The sequence below is a fragment of the Citrus clementina genome, unplaced genomic scaffold (genome assembly GCF_000493195.1).
Source record: "Citrus clementina cultivar Clemenules unplaced genomic scaffold, Citrus_clementina_v1.0 scaffold_3, whole genome shotgun sequence".
NCBI lineage: Eukaryota > Viridiplantae > Streptophyta > Magnoliopsida > Sapindales > Rutaceae > Citrus > Citrus x clementina.
The window spans coordinates 30,340,626-30,359,056 of NW_006262339.1; the positions used below are offsets into that span (position 1 = coordinate 30,340,626).

The following is an 18,431-nucleotide window of genomic DNA, read 5'->3' on the forward strand; positions in this document are numbered from 1 at the left end:
ACTATGTATTATCAACTTTTGTTTTACATATACAGTTTTTTTCCTCCACTTCAAGCTAAAACTTTAAACCACAACATTTCAATACCAAACATGTCCTACATTTGATCTCATAAACTACTTAAAAACTGATTGAAGATGATGCCTGCATTTAGAAATGGCTAACATCTAACATTCTGTGTCGAAGGCCAGCACAATCTTACGTGGACTGTGCTTTGCCGGGCTGGGCTTGGCAAGAGGCCCATTTCTTTTTTTTTTTCCCCAAATTGAGGTGGTGTTTGTTTGTTTGAAAATCTAAGTAAATCTAAATTAATATGAATTCTAAATAGAGATGAATATCTAAATCTGAATGATATACTTATTGCTTTATATGAATTGTTAAAAATAAATATTAGGTTATTTTTTAAATTAAAAAATTTAAAACTAGTATTTTTACATTTGTACCCTTACAAATTATATTATTGTCTCATAAATCACATTTTATTGAATACAACCTTTTAATATTCTAAATTAGTATATTTTAATCAATTTTATTGTAGTTTAATAAGTTTTTTGATGAAAAATATTCATAAAAAATTATGAAAATAAACATGCTAATTTGAAGAAAATAAAAAAGATAAAATAATAATAGTTTACTACTAAGTTATAGAGATGGGTAATAATGCTAATTATTAAATTTTATTAGGCGAGGATTAAGATTTAATTAATTAAATAGGGATATTGGAGAACTTTTTTAATGATATCATTTTGAATTTTTAAATTAAGTAGAAAGATAAAAAATGGCTTAATAACTTAATGACTAAAAATTTTCATTAAGTTAAAAGACCAAACAGAATTAGTGACTTAACTGATAGAAATTAAACCAATTAAGTCACTAAAAGGGTTTTTTTTTTTTAACTTAATGACTTAAAGTGGCTTAAATTTAAACTTAATAACTTAATTTAATTAATTAAGTTAATAGAGTTTTTTTTTAAATAATTTACTGGGACTTTTCAAATAATGTGATTTGATAAAATAAGCCAATTTTTTTTTTTCACTGAATGGAGAAATCTGAATAAGCAAATTAATTTCTACTGTAAAAAATATCTAATGTAAAAAATATCCCTATTTTATAGTTTATTTTTCATGTCTATTCCAAAACCCACTCATATCATTTACCCCACTAATAATCACATCTTTGTTTTTTTCAGCCTTCATGGAATCCCTCATCATTTTGTATGGGTAAATCGACATTTCAAGTATCTTATTAGTTTTTTTCTTATATTATGTACTATTATTATTCAAAATTTGTGATAAAATTTAAAACTTATGGTATTTTATATGTTATAATTCCAAAATCATTATATATTCACTTGAACATGATTTTGCTTATAGATGATAAAATATTATGGCATTTGTGTTCTTTGAGATATATATATAGTATTTATTTGACATTCAAATTTAATAAGGATACAAATGTAAAAGTACATGTTTTTAGTTTTTTAAGTTGAAAAAAAAAACAACTTAATACTCATTTTCAAATATTCAACTAAAAAAGAACAAACATATTATTCAGATTTAGACATTCAAGTCTATTCAAATTCAGATATGTATTGATGTATAAGAAAAATTATTAGAAATATACCTTAAGTTTACTATACAAAAATTTAAATTTGTTTAATTTTCTACCTAAGTTTACAATTTGTATCAACCATCAATTAAAATATTAACTACTTTTTTTTTAATAAAAAACTTCATTACAGGGTAAAATTGATATTTTTACCTCATTGGCTAACTAATGGTATTAATGGAAATGTAATAAAATAATAAATTTTGAAAAAATATAATAATAAATTGATAAATTACCATACTCATTGTAATCATGCGGTATATTACAATTTTTTAAAGTGGTGAAACAATAATAACCATTTTAACAATCACTTTTGGCGTAATGAATCACTCCATCCTAAAAGTATCTTTACATTGATCAGTCAATCCCAACTCCATCTATAAAAAAAGGACAAAAATAATATTAATTCATCATTTCTTTTATAATAATTATTCATTATTATACTCATTTTAATCATGTGTCACAACATTTTAAGTTTTAACAGTCAAGTTTTATTTCTTTAAAAAGAATTTACTAATTGCAATTAACTGCTTTTTCTTATTGCTCACAATGATTATCTTAAAATTACACCATTATCAAACTAGCCTCAGTGTTGCCACCACAAACATCAATGTTTCAAGCTTAAACTATAATGTTTGGGAAAATGAAAAGAGAATATACAAAAAACGTTTTAGCATATTTTCACAATCTGTGTCACTCCCATGATCGATCAGAATTGACGGGATACAGATCAACTGCAGATGCAGAAGAACCCGTAAATAGCTTATCAACTGCAGATGTGGAAGAACCTGTAAATGGCTTACTTTGTGTATGGGTTCCACTCTGTTCTGTGCTGAATTGGTAATATTTCCTCATTGCTTGGGACTTGGTTTCATCCATGTTTGAGATACTTGAATCTGGAATAAAATCTGGAACAGCAACCCTGCCTTCGAGCATGCTTACTACTGAAGACATCAAGGGCCTATTTGTAGGAGAAACATCGGCGCATAGCAGAGCTACATTGATCATCACCATCACTTGTTCTTCGACAAAATTTGAACCCAAATGTGGATCAACTAGTTCCATCAAGTGTCCTTGCTCTTTTAACACAAGAGCCTAATCAAAAAGAGGTAGAAATAACATTATATTTGGTTCAGTTATAAACTCAAGAACAATGGAAAACGAAAATCAGTAAGAGCCAAAGTTACCCAATCTAGAAGACAAAATTGAGCCTCCTTTGTCCTGCAAATAACGTTGCTTCTCCCGCTGACAATTTCCAAAGCAACAATTCCAAAACTATAGACATCTGCTTTATCTGTTAAATAACCCCGCATTGCATATTCTGGCGCCATATATCCACTGCAAAATCATGGATTTGAATATTACATTGATTTTCATAAGAAGAAAAATAGAAAACATTGATGAGAATTTGGTATACAGCAGCTCACAAAGTTCCTGCAATTCGGGTGCTTATGTGTGTGTTATCTTCTTCATCAAGCTTGGCTAAACCGAAATCTGATATTTTTGGGTTTAAGTCCTTATCAAGAAGCACATTGGTTGCTTTAATGTCTCTGTGCACAATCTTTAACCTTGATTCTTCATGGAGATAAGCTAAACCTCTTGCTAGACCAATGCATATACTATGCCTTGTTGGCCAATCCAACTTCAACCGATGCTCTTCAGGTCCTTCAAATCATTTGGGGGAAAAAGAAATTAATATTTAGAGTCTAATATTTATGTGTAATTCATCATGTGTGGTTGAAATTTACCAAACAAAGCTCGAGCAAGGCTGTTGTTTTCCATGTACTCATATATCAATAACAATTGATTTCCTTCAATGCAACATCCATAGAGCTTTACAAGATTAGGGTGTTGCAAAGCAGAAATCATGCCAATCTCATTAACGAATTCTCGATTTCCTTGCTTTGATTTGGAAGAAAGCTGCTTGACTGCAATGACTTTGCCATCTGCCAATAGGCCCTGAAATTTTCAGAAATGTAGTCAGATTACTGTATTGAAGAGATAAATATTTTTTTTTAAAAGTAATTATATATAAATCTCCTATGCTATGAAGCAAAAGGAATTATTTATCACACATAATATACCTTGAAAACAGGGCCAAAACCGCCTTCACCAATCTTGTTATCAGGAGCAAAGTTGTTTGTGGCAGCTTTAATTTGCCGTAGGGTAAAGGAACCAGTGTGCAAGTCTAGGCCCTTCAGCTCTATGGAAGAAGTAACGGGATTAATGTTTAAAATCAAGACTTCTTCACATGAGGATTCTGTCAAAGATTTGAATAACCGAACTATTGATTGGAAGAACAGTTTGTTATTTATTCTAATTTTAAATACCTTGTTCCAATGTATGCTTTCTTTTAAAACAGCCCTTCCACCAAAGGATACTAACAATCAGGATTAGAATAAATGCAGCTGCTGCCACAATGCCGACCACCATGCCTACATTTGTACTATTACTGCTTCCATTTACTAATGGCGATGCGATATCTGCTTAAAAAAAAAATCACTTAATACAAGGAATTCATATAGATATATCCTTAGGGGACTTTTGTAAAATCTATGGAACTAGCAAAGAAAAACGTCTCATGTTAGTATTAAACCTACCAGGAGTGTAAAGAGAAATAGCTGATATAAGAGGACCATAAACTCCTTTATAAGGGATATCAGTTGTCCCTTTCCCAGCCCAATAGAGGCGGATCTCCATGGTCCCGTTGGTCACGGCAGCAGAAAATGGTTTTACAATTGCTTTACCAACACCACCAGCTTCATTCTCAATATTGAAATCCTTCAGCACAAGCTTCCCCTGAAATAAAGGTACCCAACTAACTTAGCTTTTCATACAGAAACTGAAATTTGTAAAGATTGAAAACAATTTGCTAGATTAACATTTAAAAAAAAAATTCAAAATCAACCATAGTTGTCACTGAGGCGAAGTCTTATGCAGTAATTACCTGTATGTAAACATCAAATATACGTCTTCCTAGACTGCAGTAACTTTTGTCATCAGTGAATAATATTTCTGCAAAGTGGAGATTGACTGTGTAGTTCCCATTTACCATACAATACCCATAGTAAGTTAGAGAAATGGGAGAAATGCGAGCTTCAGTGTATAACTGGGAATCATCCATCAACAATCTAGATGTATTTATCTGAATATAAGCGTTTTCACGGGTACTATTATCTATGAAGTGACCAGTGGTGCTAAATGCCCAGTTTGTTCTGCTTATGAAAAATCTGGAAGGCCCTGCTGCATCTAAATCGTCTTCAAATGTTGTACTTCCATTGGCAATCACTTGCTTCCCACCGCAGTTTATATGAAGAGAGCTGTGATCTGGGACGAGAAACAACTGTCAGCAACCAGTGCACAAGAAAAATTGTAGAATAAGAACTTTTAAAAGACAAATAAAGCCATTGATTTTGGCATAGCATTGTTGTGCAATGTAAACAGCATTAGCAGAGTTTTTTTTAATTTATTTTTTTCCCTCTGAAACCATTAGTAAGAGCTGTAAGGAAATGATCTTGTCAATTATAAAATGGAAGTTCTCTCCCTTATTTAGTTCATAGTGCTCCCATGTTCCTCAAATTAAGAAAGAACATTTCACTTTCTGACTTACTTGTTGGGCAGGTGAAACTTTTCAAACATGAGACAATCCCAGTTCTGTAAGGACGCAAAGCGGTGGTCAGAATTATAACGACATAATAAACAGTATAAAATTGATAAATTTATGAAAGAAAACAAAGTCAAGGCAATGCACAAAAAACTTATATCCAAATTCTTGATGTTTCTTATTGAAAGGGGAATTTAAAACTTACGAGTTACTGCCCTCAGAAGAGCTTGCAAACAAGTTCCTACGGAGAATGGTTCAAAGAACTAGTTAGGTGTACTGAAGATATTGTATTTTGGAAGTGCTAATAAGTTCAAGTTGATAATGTTCTTACACACTTTGGATTTCACAATTTGAATCTGAGCTTCCATCAATGAAATTATTATATGAAAGATCTCTGCAATAGATATTCAACGAGATTCATCATCTCTCCCAATGCAATGTAAATAACAGGAAGCATGCGAAAGAGATAAGCTTACATGTGCTTGTTTCGTTTCCTGACAATCCAATCTGGTACAGGTCCAGTTAGCAAGTTTCCAGTCAAGTACCTAAACAAAATTGCAGTAACTCTGTATAATGTTGTGTCTGTCTCTTGATGAGGATAATGAATTGGATGAACATGATAAGAAAAAAAATGATATAGAAGTTTAGTCAAACAACTTGCCTTGGAGAAAAATAGGATAGAAAATAAAACGCTTACATGTAAGTTAGACCAGAACCAGAAAAGTTGCTTGGAATTACTCCACTTAATTTGTTAAAGCTGAGATCCCTGCGAGAAAATTCATAACAAAAAATCATTAATAAACTGATGATTCCCCCTAGGTATACCTGGGTAGAAGGAATTAAAGTGAGTTCAAACTAACAAGACTCTCAAGCCTATCATTTGTCCAAGATATTCAGGCAGCTCTCCTATGATATTGCAACTCCTCAATATCCTGCAATACCACAACTAAACAGTAAGATTTTTCAAATAGCCGAAAGAATCAGAAAATTTCTATCAATTGGGTATTTACAAGTAATTCATATTCTTCAGATTACTAAGTCGAGGAAAAGGTCCTTCAGGTCCATTTAGGTCACTAATTCTCCTGCATATTGAAATTCAACCAAAACCAAACCAAGTATGAATCAAATACATTATAGACATGATGTAACAAAAAATTAAAACCTTTTAAAATGAGAAACCATACATACAGGTCAGTTAATTCTACCAAAGAAGCAATGCCAGAAGGAATTGGCCCAGCCAAACCACTTCCCTCAATGAATCTGTTGATACATATATTTTTTGTTTCATTAATCATTAGTCACTATTCACATAATTCTCGATTTAAATAGTATAATAAAGAACAAAGATAGCTCTCACAGTCTTTCAAGCTTTGTCCAGTTCTGAATATAATCGGGTATCTGTCCTGTGAAGTGGTTATCGCTAATCCGACTGCATCAACATACATGAGAATAATAAATTAAATAAAACTTGAGTACTGTGTTCAGGAATAAAGACCATGCAAGGGTAAGAAAAAAACAGAAGCTTACAAGTGCTTCAGTCTGGTCAGGTTAGCAAATGATTCAGGCAACTTCCCAGTAAAATTATTTGAGTTAAGATGTCTGTGAAAAAAAGCAATAAAGAACCAATTTATCAATCTAATGAATGTAATTTCAATTTTTCTTTAGGATGAGAGGGAAAGTGTCTTACAGTTTTTCGAGGTTGATTAGATTTCCAAGCTCTGCAGGCAAATCTCCTGAAAACTGATTGAATTCGAGGGTCCTATATATACATTTACCACACATAAATCAGAACCACTGAAAACGAGATTTCTAAAATTGAAGGGCAAGAAAAGATTGGAAACATAAAAAACTCACAAATTGGCAAGAGTTGAAATGCTTGCAAAAGCTTTTGGGATTGCATCCGTTAGCCTGTTTCCATAAAGGGAGCTGAAACAAGAACCATATATATGTTAGATGCATTTCAACCCAAAAAAGAAGAAACAAAAAATTGAAAAAAAAAAAGTAAAAGAGCCTATGCTCTTTGATTTGTCATCAATTTGGCTTGTGCTTTTCATTTTCCAATAACAATAGCAGATAAGTTTCTCGTCTCCATCCAAAAATTAAAAAAATAAAAATAGATCAACCTCCTGGTTTAGGGATGTAAATAGCATTAATTGCCATGTATGCATAATAAAGAGAGAAAAATGATAGCGTACACATTGACGAGTGGCAGAGATGCCCATTCTGAAGGGATAGTGCCATTAAGGTAGTTGCGAGTGAGATCACTGTTCACATCAGACAGTTAAGTTCGTTAATTGAAATAAGATGACCAAAAATGTGAAATGGGTAACATTGGAGATAAAAGAGGGGCAAAATTAGAATGTAAAAAGTACTTACATTTCTTGGAGGAAAGGGAGTCTGGTCAATTCTGGTGGGAGACGTCCTGGGAGATTCTGGGACTTGAGAATTCTGTGCTTCAGGAAAAAGTACGAGATTTTATTTATGTATTAAAAAAAAAATTAAGTATGCATAAATGAATAAATAAACAGACTCTTTCACAAAAGATACGATGCATGAAAGCTCCGAAAATATCGGACGTGGAAAAAACCCTAGTTTCGGAGGTACTTTTCCGCCGCCGTTTAGGGAGGCTAGAACAACAAAAAAGGCACGGTTTCGTGATGAGGAAGGAGCTGGTGATCACCCCATGCAGGTCTCATACAAAGAAACACTGGTGAACTCTTCGCAAGCAGGGGAGAATGGTTATGGTGACGGAACTTTGGATTGGGATTTTGAGGAAGGAGATGTAATCGAGGAGAACGATGGACCCATGCCATCAATAGCTTTCTCGGCTAGAATCCACGAGAAGTTGAGTGAACCGTGGAAAAATTCAGTAGTCGTGAAACTTCTCGGCCGAACAATCGGCTATAGGACTCTCTGCACAAGACTGAACGTAATGTGGAAAACTACCATGAGCTTTCCAGTGATTGACTTAGAGAATAATTATTTTTTGATTCGCTTTCGTTCAAGTAATGATGCTGTTGAGGCTTTAACTAAGGGGCCTTGGATCATTATGGGGCATTACTTAACGGTACAGCCATGGACACCCAATTTCGACTTCAGCAAAACGGATTTTGATCAAGTCACTGTATGGATTCATTTACCTGGTCTTGCTGTCCACCTTTATGATCGAAAAATTCTGCAAAAGCTTGGACAATTGGTGGGGACGGTGATCAAAATCGATGCAAATACAGCTTCTTCTATACGGGGACGATTTGCCCGTGTTGCAGTCACAATTTCATTGGAGAAGCCGCTAGTATCTCAGTTTGTTCTGGATGGAAAGGTCCAGAAGGTGGAATATGAAGGATTGCCGGTGATTTACTTTAAGTGTAGAAGGTATGGTCATAATAGCTCTAATTGTAAGGATGCTGGTGCAGTGAATGAAACTGAAAATGGCCCTCAGCCTACTGTGCATCGTCAGGAAGATCATGGACATCAGGAGTTTGGTTATCATGATGCTAGTAAAGGGGAACCCTTTAGCCCTTGGATGATCGCTACGAGAAAGGGCAGAAGATCCAACACTGGCATGGAGAATAATAGTGACCTTCACCGGAACCGTGAGCCGTTTAGGGCTAGCAACACAAGATTCCACGTTCTGGCTCAAGCCACAGATGAGCATGAGGAACCTGCTACTGCAATGGGTAAGGATATCCCCTCCACCTCACGCCAACCACCCATGCCTATCCCGAACCCTACGTTTACAGCCCATCAAGAAACCATAACAAGGAACGGAACAAGGAGTAAGCCTCGCAAAAAGGCTGTGTTTACAAAACCACAAGGGAGGAAAATGGCCACCTCAACAATTCCTTTTCAAAACCCTTTCCCGTCAAGTGCTCATACCATAAGCACGAAGGATGTAAATTCCACGTACCATGCAAACCGTAACCCCACCTCGTTTGTTACGTCACAAGCTGCACCAGATCATCAACAAGTCTCTCATATTGCTACCACCTTAGACCCAACGAAGCATATTGTGGTATTTTGTTCACCTCAACCAGTCCATCCGAGGGAGGGCAAGGATGCGTTCATTGAGCATCGAGCTAGGCAGGGACCAGACCCTCAGCATACCTCCGACCCGCCAGATGATCGAAACACAGCATGTGATAATGTAGTTGAGAAGACCTATACTCACCCGGAGCAGTCTATGAGTGGAGCAGAGGAGGTTGGAATGTCGGAGGAAGAAGAATCGATGGTTCAAGAAACGCCTTTGGCGTTGATGGCTGATATTAATGATTAGCAAAACTAAGGTTCCTCTCATCCCCTACAGAAATTTTATATCAATTAGCATCATGTTTTGGAATGTTCAAGGGGAGGCTTCGAACATGTTTCGTCGTGCTTTTAAGACTTTTGTCAAGAATTATAATCCCTCTTTGGTGGTACTAATGGAACCTCGTATTAGTGGGTGTAAAGCAGATAGTTTTATTAAGAAAAGTGGATTTGACAATTCTCATTGTGTGGAGGCAGTAGGCTTTTCAGGAGGTATTTGGTTGCTTTGGCAGGATGCTATAGAGGTGGAGGTACTGATAAATCACAAACAATTTATTCATTTCAAGATAAGTATGAATAAGATGTTTATGTCTTTGGTAACGGCTGTCTATGCTAGCCCAAATCCTATGTTGAGGAAACAGCTTTGGAAGCATATGGATAGCCTCGCCTTTGTTATTCAAGAACCTTGGCTGATTGGTGGGGACTTCAATTCTATCTTGTACGCGGCAGAAAAACAGGGGGGAGCTACCGGTCAATCAGGAGTGTGTGGCTTGTTTCGACAGTGGTTTAATGGCCACCAAATCTTCGATTTAAAGTTCAAAGGCCCTTGATTTACATGGTCTCGTGGTTTCCCCCTTAAAAGGCTAGACCGAGCTATATGTAATAATGCGGGGCTTTCAAAGTTTTCAGATAACTCAGTTCTCCATCTTCCAAAAGTTGCTTCGGATCACAGACCGGTGCTAGTTTGGTTTGAGAAAGCGGTTCGGGGACATCATGGTAACAGGCCTTTTCGATTTTTGGCTTCTTGGTTAACTAATGATCATTTTAATAATTTTGTTAAACAGACGTGGGATCCTCAAGCTTCTTATAGTGATGCGGCTTCTACTTTCGTCAAAGAGGTTCAAGTCTGGAATTGAGAGGTGTTTGGGAATATTTTTCAGAGAAAACGTACCTTAATGGCTCGAATTAACGGGATCCAGGCAACCTTGGAGAAATATAGATCGAGGGGTTAATGCGCCTAGAGGCCCATTTACGGAATGAGTTGGAGATGGTAATGGGGCAGGAGGAGATCCTTTGGTGGCAAAAATCGAGAAAGGATTGGATTATGCATGGGGACATGAATACTAGTTTCTTTCATCAAAAAACTATTGTTCGCAGACGACGGAATAAAATTGAAGCCATCCAGGACAATTCGGGTAATTGGCTGTATAATGAGGAAGAAATCTGAAATCATGCAGTGGGGTATTTTTTGACGTTATTTACAAGTGAGGTTGCAAATTCCCGCAATTATATTGTTCTGAATTATTTCCCAAATTCGGAAGCTTTTGATATAGATTGTGCCGCTAACCCAGTTCTGGAAGCCGAGATCAAGAAAGCCGTCTTTAATATGAAACCGCTAAAGGCTCCAGGCACGGATGGGTTGCATGCTATTTTCTACCAGTCTCAATGGGCAGTGGTTGGGCCTTCCTTTTGTAAGTTTATTGCTGACATTTTCACCTCTGATAAGATTCCTAAAGAGGTCAATACTACTCTTTTAGTATTGATCCCTAAAGTGGAGCATCCTACTAGCTTAAAAATGTTTAGACCTATCAGCTTATGTACAGTAGCATATAAAACTGTGACAAAAATAATTGCTAATCGTTTGCAAGCTTTGCTGCCTGATATTATAGGCCCCCACCAAACAAGTTTTGTTCCTGGCCGCCACATCATAGATAACATTGTTGTAGCCCAAGAAGTGGTTCATTCTATGCGACGGAAGACAGGTAAACGAGGGCTTATGGCTATCAAGGTCGATCTTGAGAAGGCGTACGATCGGCTCAATTGGTCGTTTATTTTCGAAACTCTTCAGCTGGCTGGCATTCCGATTCAATTATCTAGGCTCATCATGGAATGTGTTACTACAGTTACAATGAGCATTTTGTGGAATGGAGAGATTACGGAGGAGTTTTCTCCGGGGAGAGGAGTTCGGCAGGGAGATCCTCTGTCTCCCTATATTTTTGTGCTTTGTATTGAGCAATTGAGTCATGGTATTTCCCAAGCTGTGAGGGAAGGCTGTTGGAAACCAATCCGTCTGGTAAAACGAGGAACTCCATTAACGCATCTTTTTTTCGCTGATGACTTACTCTTATTTGCAGAAGCCTCAATTGATCAAGCCTACATCATCGATGTTGTCCTGGAGAATTACTGTCGAAGCTCTGAAGCAAAGGTTAATAAATTGAAAACCAAAGTTTTTTTCTCAAAAAATGTGCTATCTAGAGATGCTCAGCTCATTGGCGATGCCTTGGGATTTTCGGCTACTAAGGATCTAGGTTGTTATCTTGGCATGCCTTTAATCCATTCGCGGGTAAATAAAGTTACTTACCAGTCTATTTTGGATAAGGTAAATATGAGGCTTACTGGCTGGAATGCGGCTCATTTGTCTTTTGCTGGAAGAGTAAAGTTGGCTCAATCGGTGATTCAAGCTATGCCCATTTATGCAATGCAAACAACATTGCTCCCCTCCCCGGTGCGACAGAAAATTGATACGGCTTGTCGCCATTTTATTTGGGACGGGAAATCGAAGAGACACAAGCTTAGTATGGTGGGCTGGGACAGAATTTGTACGCCAAAGACTCATGGGGGGTTGGGGTTCAAAAAGTTAGATGCGATGAACCATGCGCTGCTGATGAAGTTAACCTAGGAAGTTGTTTCGAATTCGGGAAAATTGTGGGTGAAGGTGTTTTGTTCTAAATATGGACTGGATCCTGGAAACTTATAGCTCTCTTTACCGGAAAAACAAGGGTCCCGTATTTGGATGGCTATCAGGAAAACGTGGAAAGACACCATGCTTGGAGCCCGCTGGTCAAATTGTGATGGAGTGAGAACTCGGTTTTGGCTTGATTGTTGGGTAACGAAGCATGAACCCTTGATAAACCTTGCCCTCCAACCGATATCGCATGAGATTATTAATGCTTCTGTGAGTGAGTTTGTAACAGAAAATGGGGGCTGGAACTGGCTGAGTTTTGAACATTTACTGCCTAGTTATATCCTCTTGCAAATAGCATCAATTATGCCTCCCGCGTCTCAGCTTGGCAAGGATAAAATCTACTGGAGTCTTGATCCCAGAGGTGCTTTTACTGTCAGATCAGCTTACAATTCCATCTGTCGTCACAACCTTGCCGTTAAAGATGAAACATGGAGCTTAGCATGGCTGTGGAAGGGACCCCAATCTGTTCGTCTTTTTCTTTGGCAGATTATGCATGGGAAGTTAAAGACGCATGGCGAGCTGGCTCGATGTCATATTCCAGTATCAATGGCTTGTGGTAGGTGCGGGACACCAGTCGAAGACATTCTACATGCATTATGAGATTGCCCTTATATTAAACAGGTTTGGCTGCGACTTTTTGCAAGGGGTGATTATCAGGCCTTTTTTCACGCTAATTTACGGGAATGGCTTGTAGCTAATCTACATAACAAGACAATTTTAGGTTCTGACATTCCGTGGGAGTGCGTATTTGGGGTGGCCGTTTGGAGACTGTGGTTTTGGAGAAACCACTTCATGGTCGAAGGAAAATTGGTAGACAGCTCAAAAATCACTATGGATGTTATGGCCAGAGCTAATGAAATACATAAAGTAAATATTTCTCCCATGAGTCAGCAATCGAGAAGAAAAGAGATGCTCATCGGCTGGCAACCCCCTCCATGGCCTTGGTGTAAGTTAAATACGGATGGATCCGTTAGAAATTCATGGGATGCAGGGGCTGGTGGTGTTATTCGTGATTCGGTTGGGCACTGGATTTCGGGATTTTGTATGAATATTGGGGAGTGTCCGGTGGTTATGGCTGAGCTATGGGGTTTATATCAAGGTTTAATACTGGCGTGGGATGCTGGCATAAAACGTCTGTTGGTGGAAGTGGATAGCTTGTGTGCGTCACAGATGATTTCTAAGCAGGTGGTTGTGCCTAATGTTTTCTATGCTCTAGTTGTTGCTGTTCGGGATCTTCTAAGCAGGAGTTGGCAAGTTTCGCTTTTTCACATCTTTCGTGAAGCGAATTCTTTCATGGCCAGTATGGCTCATTCAGTCCCTTATGGGTTACATGTTTTTGATAGCTCGCCTGTGAGTATTTATTCAATTATTTTAGAAGACATATTTGGGGTTGCTAAACCCCGTATGGTTCTGTCTTAGCTCGTTTTATTGAGCCCATTTTAATAAAAAAAAAATAAACAGATAAACAAACAAATAATGGAATTTTGTAAAACAAAAGATATTATTGGAGATATGATTGTGATAGAACAGTCAGGGTTAATAAAAAAAAACTCTTATTTTAAAATAAAATAATAATTGAAATAATAAAAAGCTTGTCAAAATGTTTGAGATCCAAATTAAGCTCCCAACATGTGCCAATTTATTATTTGCTGACATATTTATTTCAAAGAAAACGATACATGGACACAGGGGCAACAAGGTGGTGACAAAACAGCCAACGTCCTCAGGCTCGGCGCCTTTTGAAAAATTATGTATATATGTACTAAAATTTTGTTAAACTGAATCTACCGAATTTTTTTTTTTTTTTAAAGACTCGGTGAGCGATGGACCTTCATCCAATTTTACATTGATATTAATGGAAAAAATTAATTTTAATAGTTTTAGAAACAAAATTACTACCCGCGAAAAGTTTTAATATAGTTTAGTATTCAGTGTGAGAGAGAGAGAGAGAGAGAGAGAGATAGGCGCTTATGAATGTACATGCTAACAACATGGCAAACGGTGCCGCCGGCGTAGGTGCAATTGCAGGTGACAGCATTTTCAAATCCTTTGTCTGGATTTTGATCGGCCCATCCTTCTTTTCCACTGCATGGATCTGCACTGAAGTTCCAGTTCCTCTTCCCTAGCGTATTGGCTATGTCTTTTAAAGCTCGCACTGCATGGACCAAATTGCAACAAATTAACACCCTTAAGTTTAACTGATTGACTTGAAAACTAAGTGTTTCCAGATTCCAATTACCATGATCAACATTTTTAAGGAACTTTTGTGTGGATTTTTTTTCCAGTTTTTGAAAACAACCCAAAAGATTTGATTTTGCAAAAGGTAGAAAAGATGAAAGAAGTAAAGATTAGGCAAAAAAACACAAAATAACCACTATACCCATCTGATTACAAATTCTTTACGTGCAAAATAATAAGTATATGAATCACTTGTGAACTATTTTAAGGAGTGAAGCCTCATTATGTCTACTTCTTACATCATAATAATAATAATAATAGAAACATCCTTTCTCACTCTGTAGCTAGCATATACCTTCATCGTATGGTAAAGTGGCTCCAAAAGCAACGGTACTTATGAAGGCTAAAGCAGCAAGTGAAAGAAAAGGAAGATGATGGAGCAACATATTCTGTATTTTTTTTCCCCCCTTCTTTTTTGTTTCTGCTGAGAAGTTAGCAATAGCTGCTTCTTTTTGGAGAATCGGTTGCACAATTTATCATTCATTACGAAGACCTTAGTTGACCATTATAATCAAAGACTTCCGCGACAAGAGAATAGGCCCGGAATCAGATCATTATTGTAATTATTGAATGTTTAAAGAGCCCAGCTACGTTGCAACTGTTGCACAGTACTCCCCATTTTATCTTCTTCTGCTGTTGCCGTTAGATCTAATGTAACAGTAGTTTCAATGAGATGGAACTAATCTGATAAATAATTGATTATTTAGGGAATACAATTCGCTCTTATTTTTAATTGGTTGCTAGCTTGAGACATATATCCTAATGGAGATTATGGTGTGGGGGGGGCGGGGAGAAGGAACTAGTAGAAATAGCTTAAATTCATAGTAATTAAGCAGTTAATATCAAAGTTGCTGGAAATAAACTATGACTTGAACCAAAGGCAGCGCCACGTTGTGCCAGCATTATTGATTTGAAACACTAAAAAATCCTCTTCTGAATTTTGAAAGTATAAAAAAAGAAAAGAAAAACACATATTAAAAGAATGTTTTATGTCCTTTTACGAGAAAAAAGAAGAAGGAGAAGTTTTATGGCTTTATGTAAAAAGTAGTAAAAAAAATTCTCAAATTTCTAACTTGTCCCAATCACTCTATCCTCTCATCCAGTTCTCTCTCTTCATTGTTTAGTCAACTGCCATTTCCATTAAAATTTTAGGCTTTTTCTCATCTAGTATTTGCCCAATAGTTTTAATTCGAAGGAATTTGATAGAATTTTTAATAATTAGGAAAAAAATTTAATTAAGTTTATTAATATATTTTATTAGATTATTTAATGTCAAGTTGTGTTTACATTATTTGATTGTTTCATTATTATATTTTAAATGTGTCTAACTCGATTAAATTTTTGACTACTTTCCTAATTGTAGAATATTATTATTTGAACTCAGTCTCTATTATATTAAATTTCTGACAGCGCCACTGACTTGAACAAACATAATTAAGTGGTCAGTAGTTTGAATTTAGTTCATATGAAATAGAAGAAGATATATAATTACTAAAAATATAATCCGAGTTTGAGCCTTACTCACATTAATAAAGAGGAAATTTAGTTACTATCATAGTACTATTGAAAAATTTTAAATTTGATTTTTTTTTTATAGGGATCTACAAAGTATTACAAGACTTAGGAATAACATTATGAATTCACCTTCTCATCTTTGATCTATCAATTAGACAATTAGACTTTTAAAAAAAAAATCATTTCAAAATTTTTTATGATTACTATTTTCAAAATCTCGAACTAATTTTTTTTCCAACTGAAAATAGTACCTAATATAGCTTTTACCAAAAATATATAATTCTCAAAACTTAGATGGTATAACCTTGAAGTCTTTGTCTTTAATTTCTTTTTACTCATAATTTCTAAATGCAAATACACATGCGGCAAAGAGATTTATTTGACTATTTTTTAATAGGTGACATATTTTTTAAAAATACTGAAGTAAGTGACAATCCGTTAATTTTTTCGTTAACTTTAATGAGAACAGTAAATTAATTACAAAATAATATTTTTATCCCTAAAATTAATTATAAAATGATGTTTCTACCCCTATAATAGCTACAAAATAACATTTCTATCCCTAAAATTAGTTACAAATATATTTTTGTCCCTACTCAATTATTTTTTATTTTTTAAATAAAAAATTACATCTAAGTGCGATTAACAGACTTTCTTTTGTTAAATCATACAATTTTTTTTTTTTAAAAAATTATTGTCGAATCAAACTTTGCCGTTAAAATTTATAAAAAAAATTTGTTTGCTCTAAGAATATATTAAATGGACGTAACTATTAAAAAAAATCTGTTTGAAAGTTTTTAACACTAATCATAAATAAATTAGATGCATATCAACTGAAGATATGAAAAGAGAACAAAGCACGTGAGATACCCTCAGTCAACGTCAAGCGATTTTGGGAAAACAGGAAAAGTAAAAGTGGTTGGAAGAAAAAGGCAGTGCGAAGACTTGTCTTTTGGGCATTAACTACAGTGAATAAATATCTATCTAATTTTCTAAGCAAGCCATTGACATTTTGTAACATACAGATCCAACTTAGCCAGCTCCTGATTGGTTAGCTAGCTACCAAACAAAAACAATTGCATGCTTTTTCTCCATACGCAGGACAGGTGTGGTGCATGCATTGGGTGCGTATGTTACAGAATCTGTAAGGTAGACAGGTCCTATTATTATTATTTTGTATCCCCACTTTCCCACCGACACTCTAATTATGGTCATCTTATCGGTTATCACTCCTGGTCTTGGATACGTGTTATTATGACAATAAATTGAGATAAAATAGATTACTAATATTTATTTCCCTTTTTTTTCCCAAAATCTTAGAACTAATTGTGGGGTAAATTTTAGATTTTTTTTATGTGAATTGACTATCTTTATATTATTATTTTTACTTTCAAAAATTTCAAATAACTCATCAAAAATTATTATTTTTTTATTATTTCTAACGGCTAAAAGAATAAAATAATATTTTTACATTTTCTTAGCAGTCAATTAATAGAAAAATCTCAAACCTCTATGTAGGCTAATCTTCATGAATTCAAATCTTCTTATGTATTTCAGAATACACATAAATATCTTAAATATTTATGATACACAACTAAATACTCTAAAATTTTTATTTTGCACCTATATAACTATTTTTAACTGATTAAATCTTACCTTTTTGTATTTAAAAAATTTGTGTTAAAAAAATTAATTGAAAGCCATAAATGGAAAAAAGATTAATATTTTACCTTTTTCATATTTCATTATTATTATTATTCTTTTTTTTTCATTTTGCAAATGTGCATATGCATAAAAAAATTTCAATTTGAAATTTTTAAAGTGTATGAAAGTTTGGAAAAGCTTTAAAATAGTTTTGCTTCATAATGCTATTAAATCTCACGATTTTAAAATTTTTCCAAACCTTAAGATCACGGACTAGAAAACTGCTGTATATGTGTGTGTGTGAAAAAGCTACAATATATATATAATTAAAGAACAAAAGAAAAATACTACCAAAGGCTTAATCGAAAGTTGTAAAACATTTCTCACCAAAAACCACCTTCATCATACACAATCCAGAATTCTTCAAATTCGTTGATTATTCACCAAATCCAAAATAATAAACAACAACAAAGTAAATTCAATCTATTATTAATAATATGGTTAATTCAAGAGACAACATTATTCATAATTCACAATTAAGTAATTCCAAATGTCAAATTACAGCAGTGAGGCTCTTGATTGACGATGAAGAAGAGCAGTGATGAAGCTCTCGGCAGTGCTATGATAGTGCTTTTGCCTGAGATTGCTGAGTTAATTGGTTGTTCTAGGTTTCGGATTTTATAGATTCTGACTTTTGGGTTTTGGATTTTAGTCTTTGTAAATTAAGTTTTAGTTTGGATTCAATGTAGGATTGAATTTGAATAATGGTTGTACAGTTGTCACGTACTTGAAAGGAAAGATTTAAAAAATGAAGAAAAAGACAAAGAAAGAGTAAG

The 18,431-nt window shown here is 34.9% G+C and overlaps 1 protein-coding gene across 1 annotated transcript; it reads right to left on the reverse strand.

Moving 5' to 3' along the window:
• Positions 1 to 2,155: 2,155 nt before the first annotated feature.
• Positions 2,156 to 14,897, reverse strand: LOC18049519 (probable leucine-rich repeat receptor-like serine/threonine-protein kinase At3g14840). The gene is made up of 24 exons (XM_006442245.2): positions 14,732 to 14,897; positions 14,179 to 14,353; positions 7,587 to 7,658; positions 7,406 to 7,474; positions 7,065 to 7,136; positions 6,898 to 6,969; positions 6,738 to 6,809; positions 6,568 to 6,639; positions 6,399 to 6,470; positions 6,221 to 6,292; positions 6,071 to 6,142; positions 5,908 to 5,976; positions 5,687 to 5,755; positions 5,542 to 5,604; positions 5,416 to 5,451; positions 5,217 to 5,260; positions 4,554 to 4,933; positions 4,207 to 4,405; positions 3,937 to 4,089; positions 3,691 to 3,809; positions 3,355 to 3,565; positions 3,034 to 3,271; positions 2,794 to 2,944; positions 2,156 to 2,701 (listed from the first exon to the last, which is right to left on the reverse strand). Exons 1-24 carry the CDS (start codon positions 14,820 to 14,822, stop codon positions 2,300 to 2,302), a joined length of 3,045 nt encoding a protein of 1,014 aa, XP_006442308.2. The 5' UTR covers positions 14,823 to 14,897; the 3' UTR covers positions 2,156 to 2,299.
• Positions 14,898 to 18,431: the final 3,534 nt, after the last annotated feature.

Coding starts and splice junctions, on each gene's coding strand:
- LOC18049519 (XM_006442245.2), bottom strand. CDS start 14,822: ATGTTGCTCCATCATCTTCCTTTTCTTTCACTTGCTGCTTTAGCCTTC. Junction 7,659..14,178: donor GTTTGCCATGTTGTTAGCAT/GTACATTCATAA, acceptor CCTGAAGCACAG/AATTCTCAAGTCCCAGAATC. Junction 5,605..5,686: donor AGGAAACGAAACAAGCACAT/GTAAGCTTATCT, acceptor TATCTATTGCAG/AGATCTTTCATATAATAATT.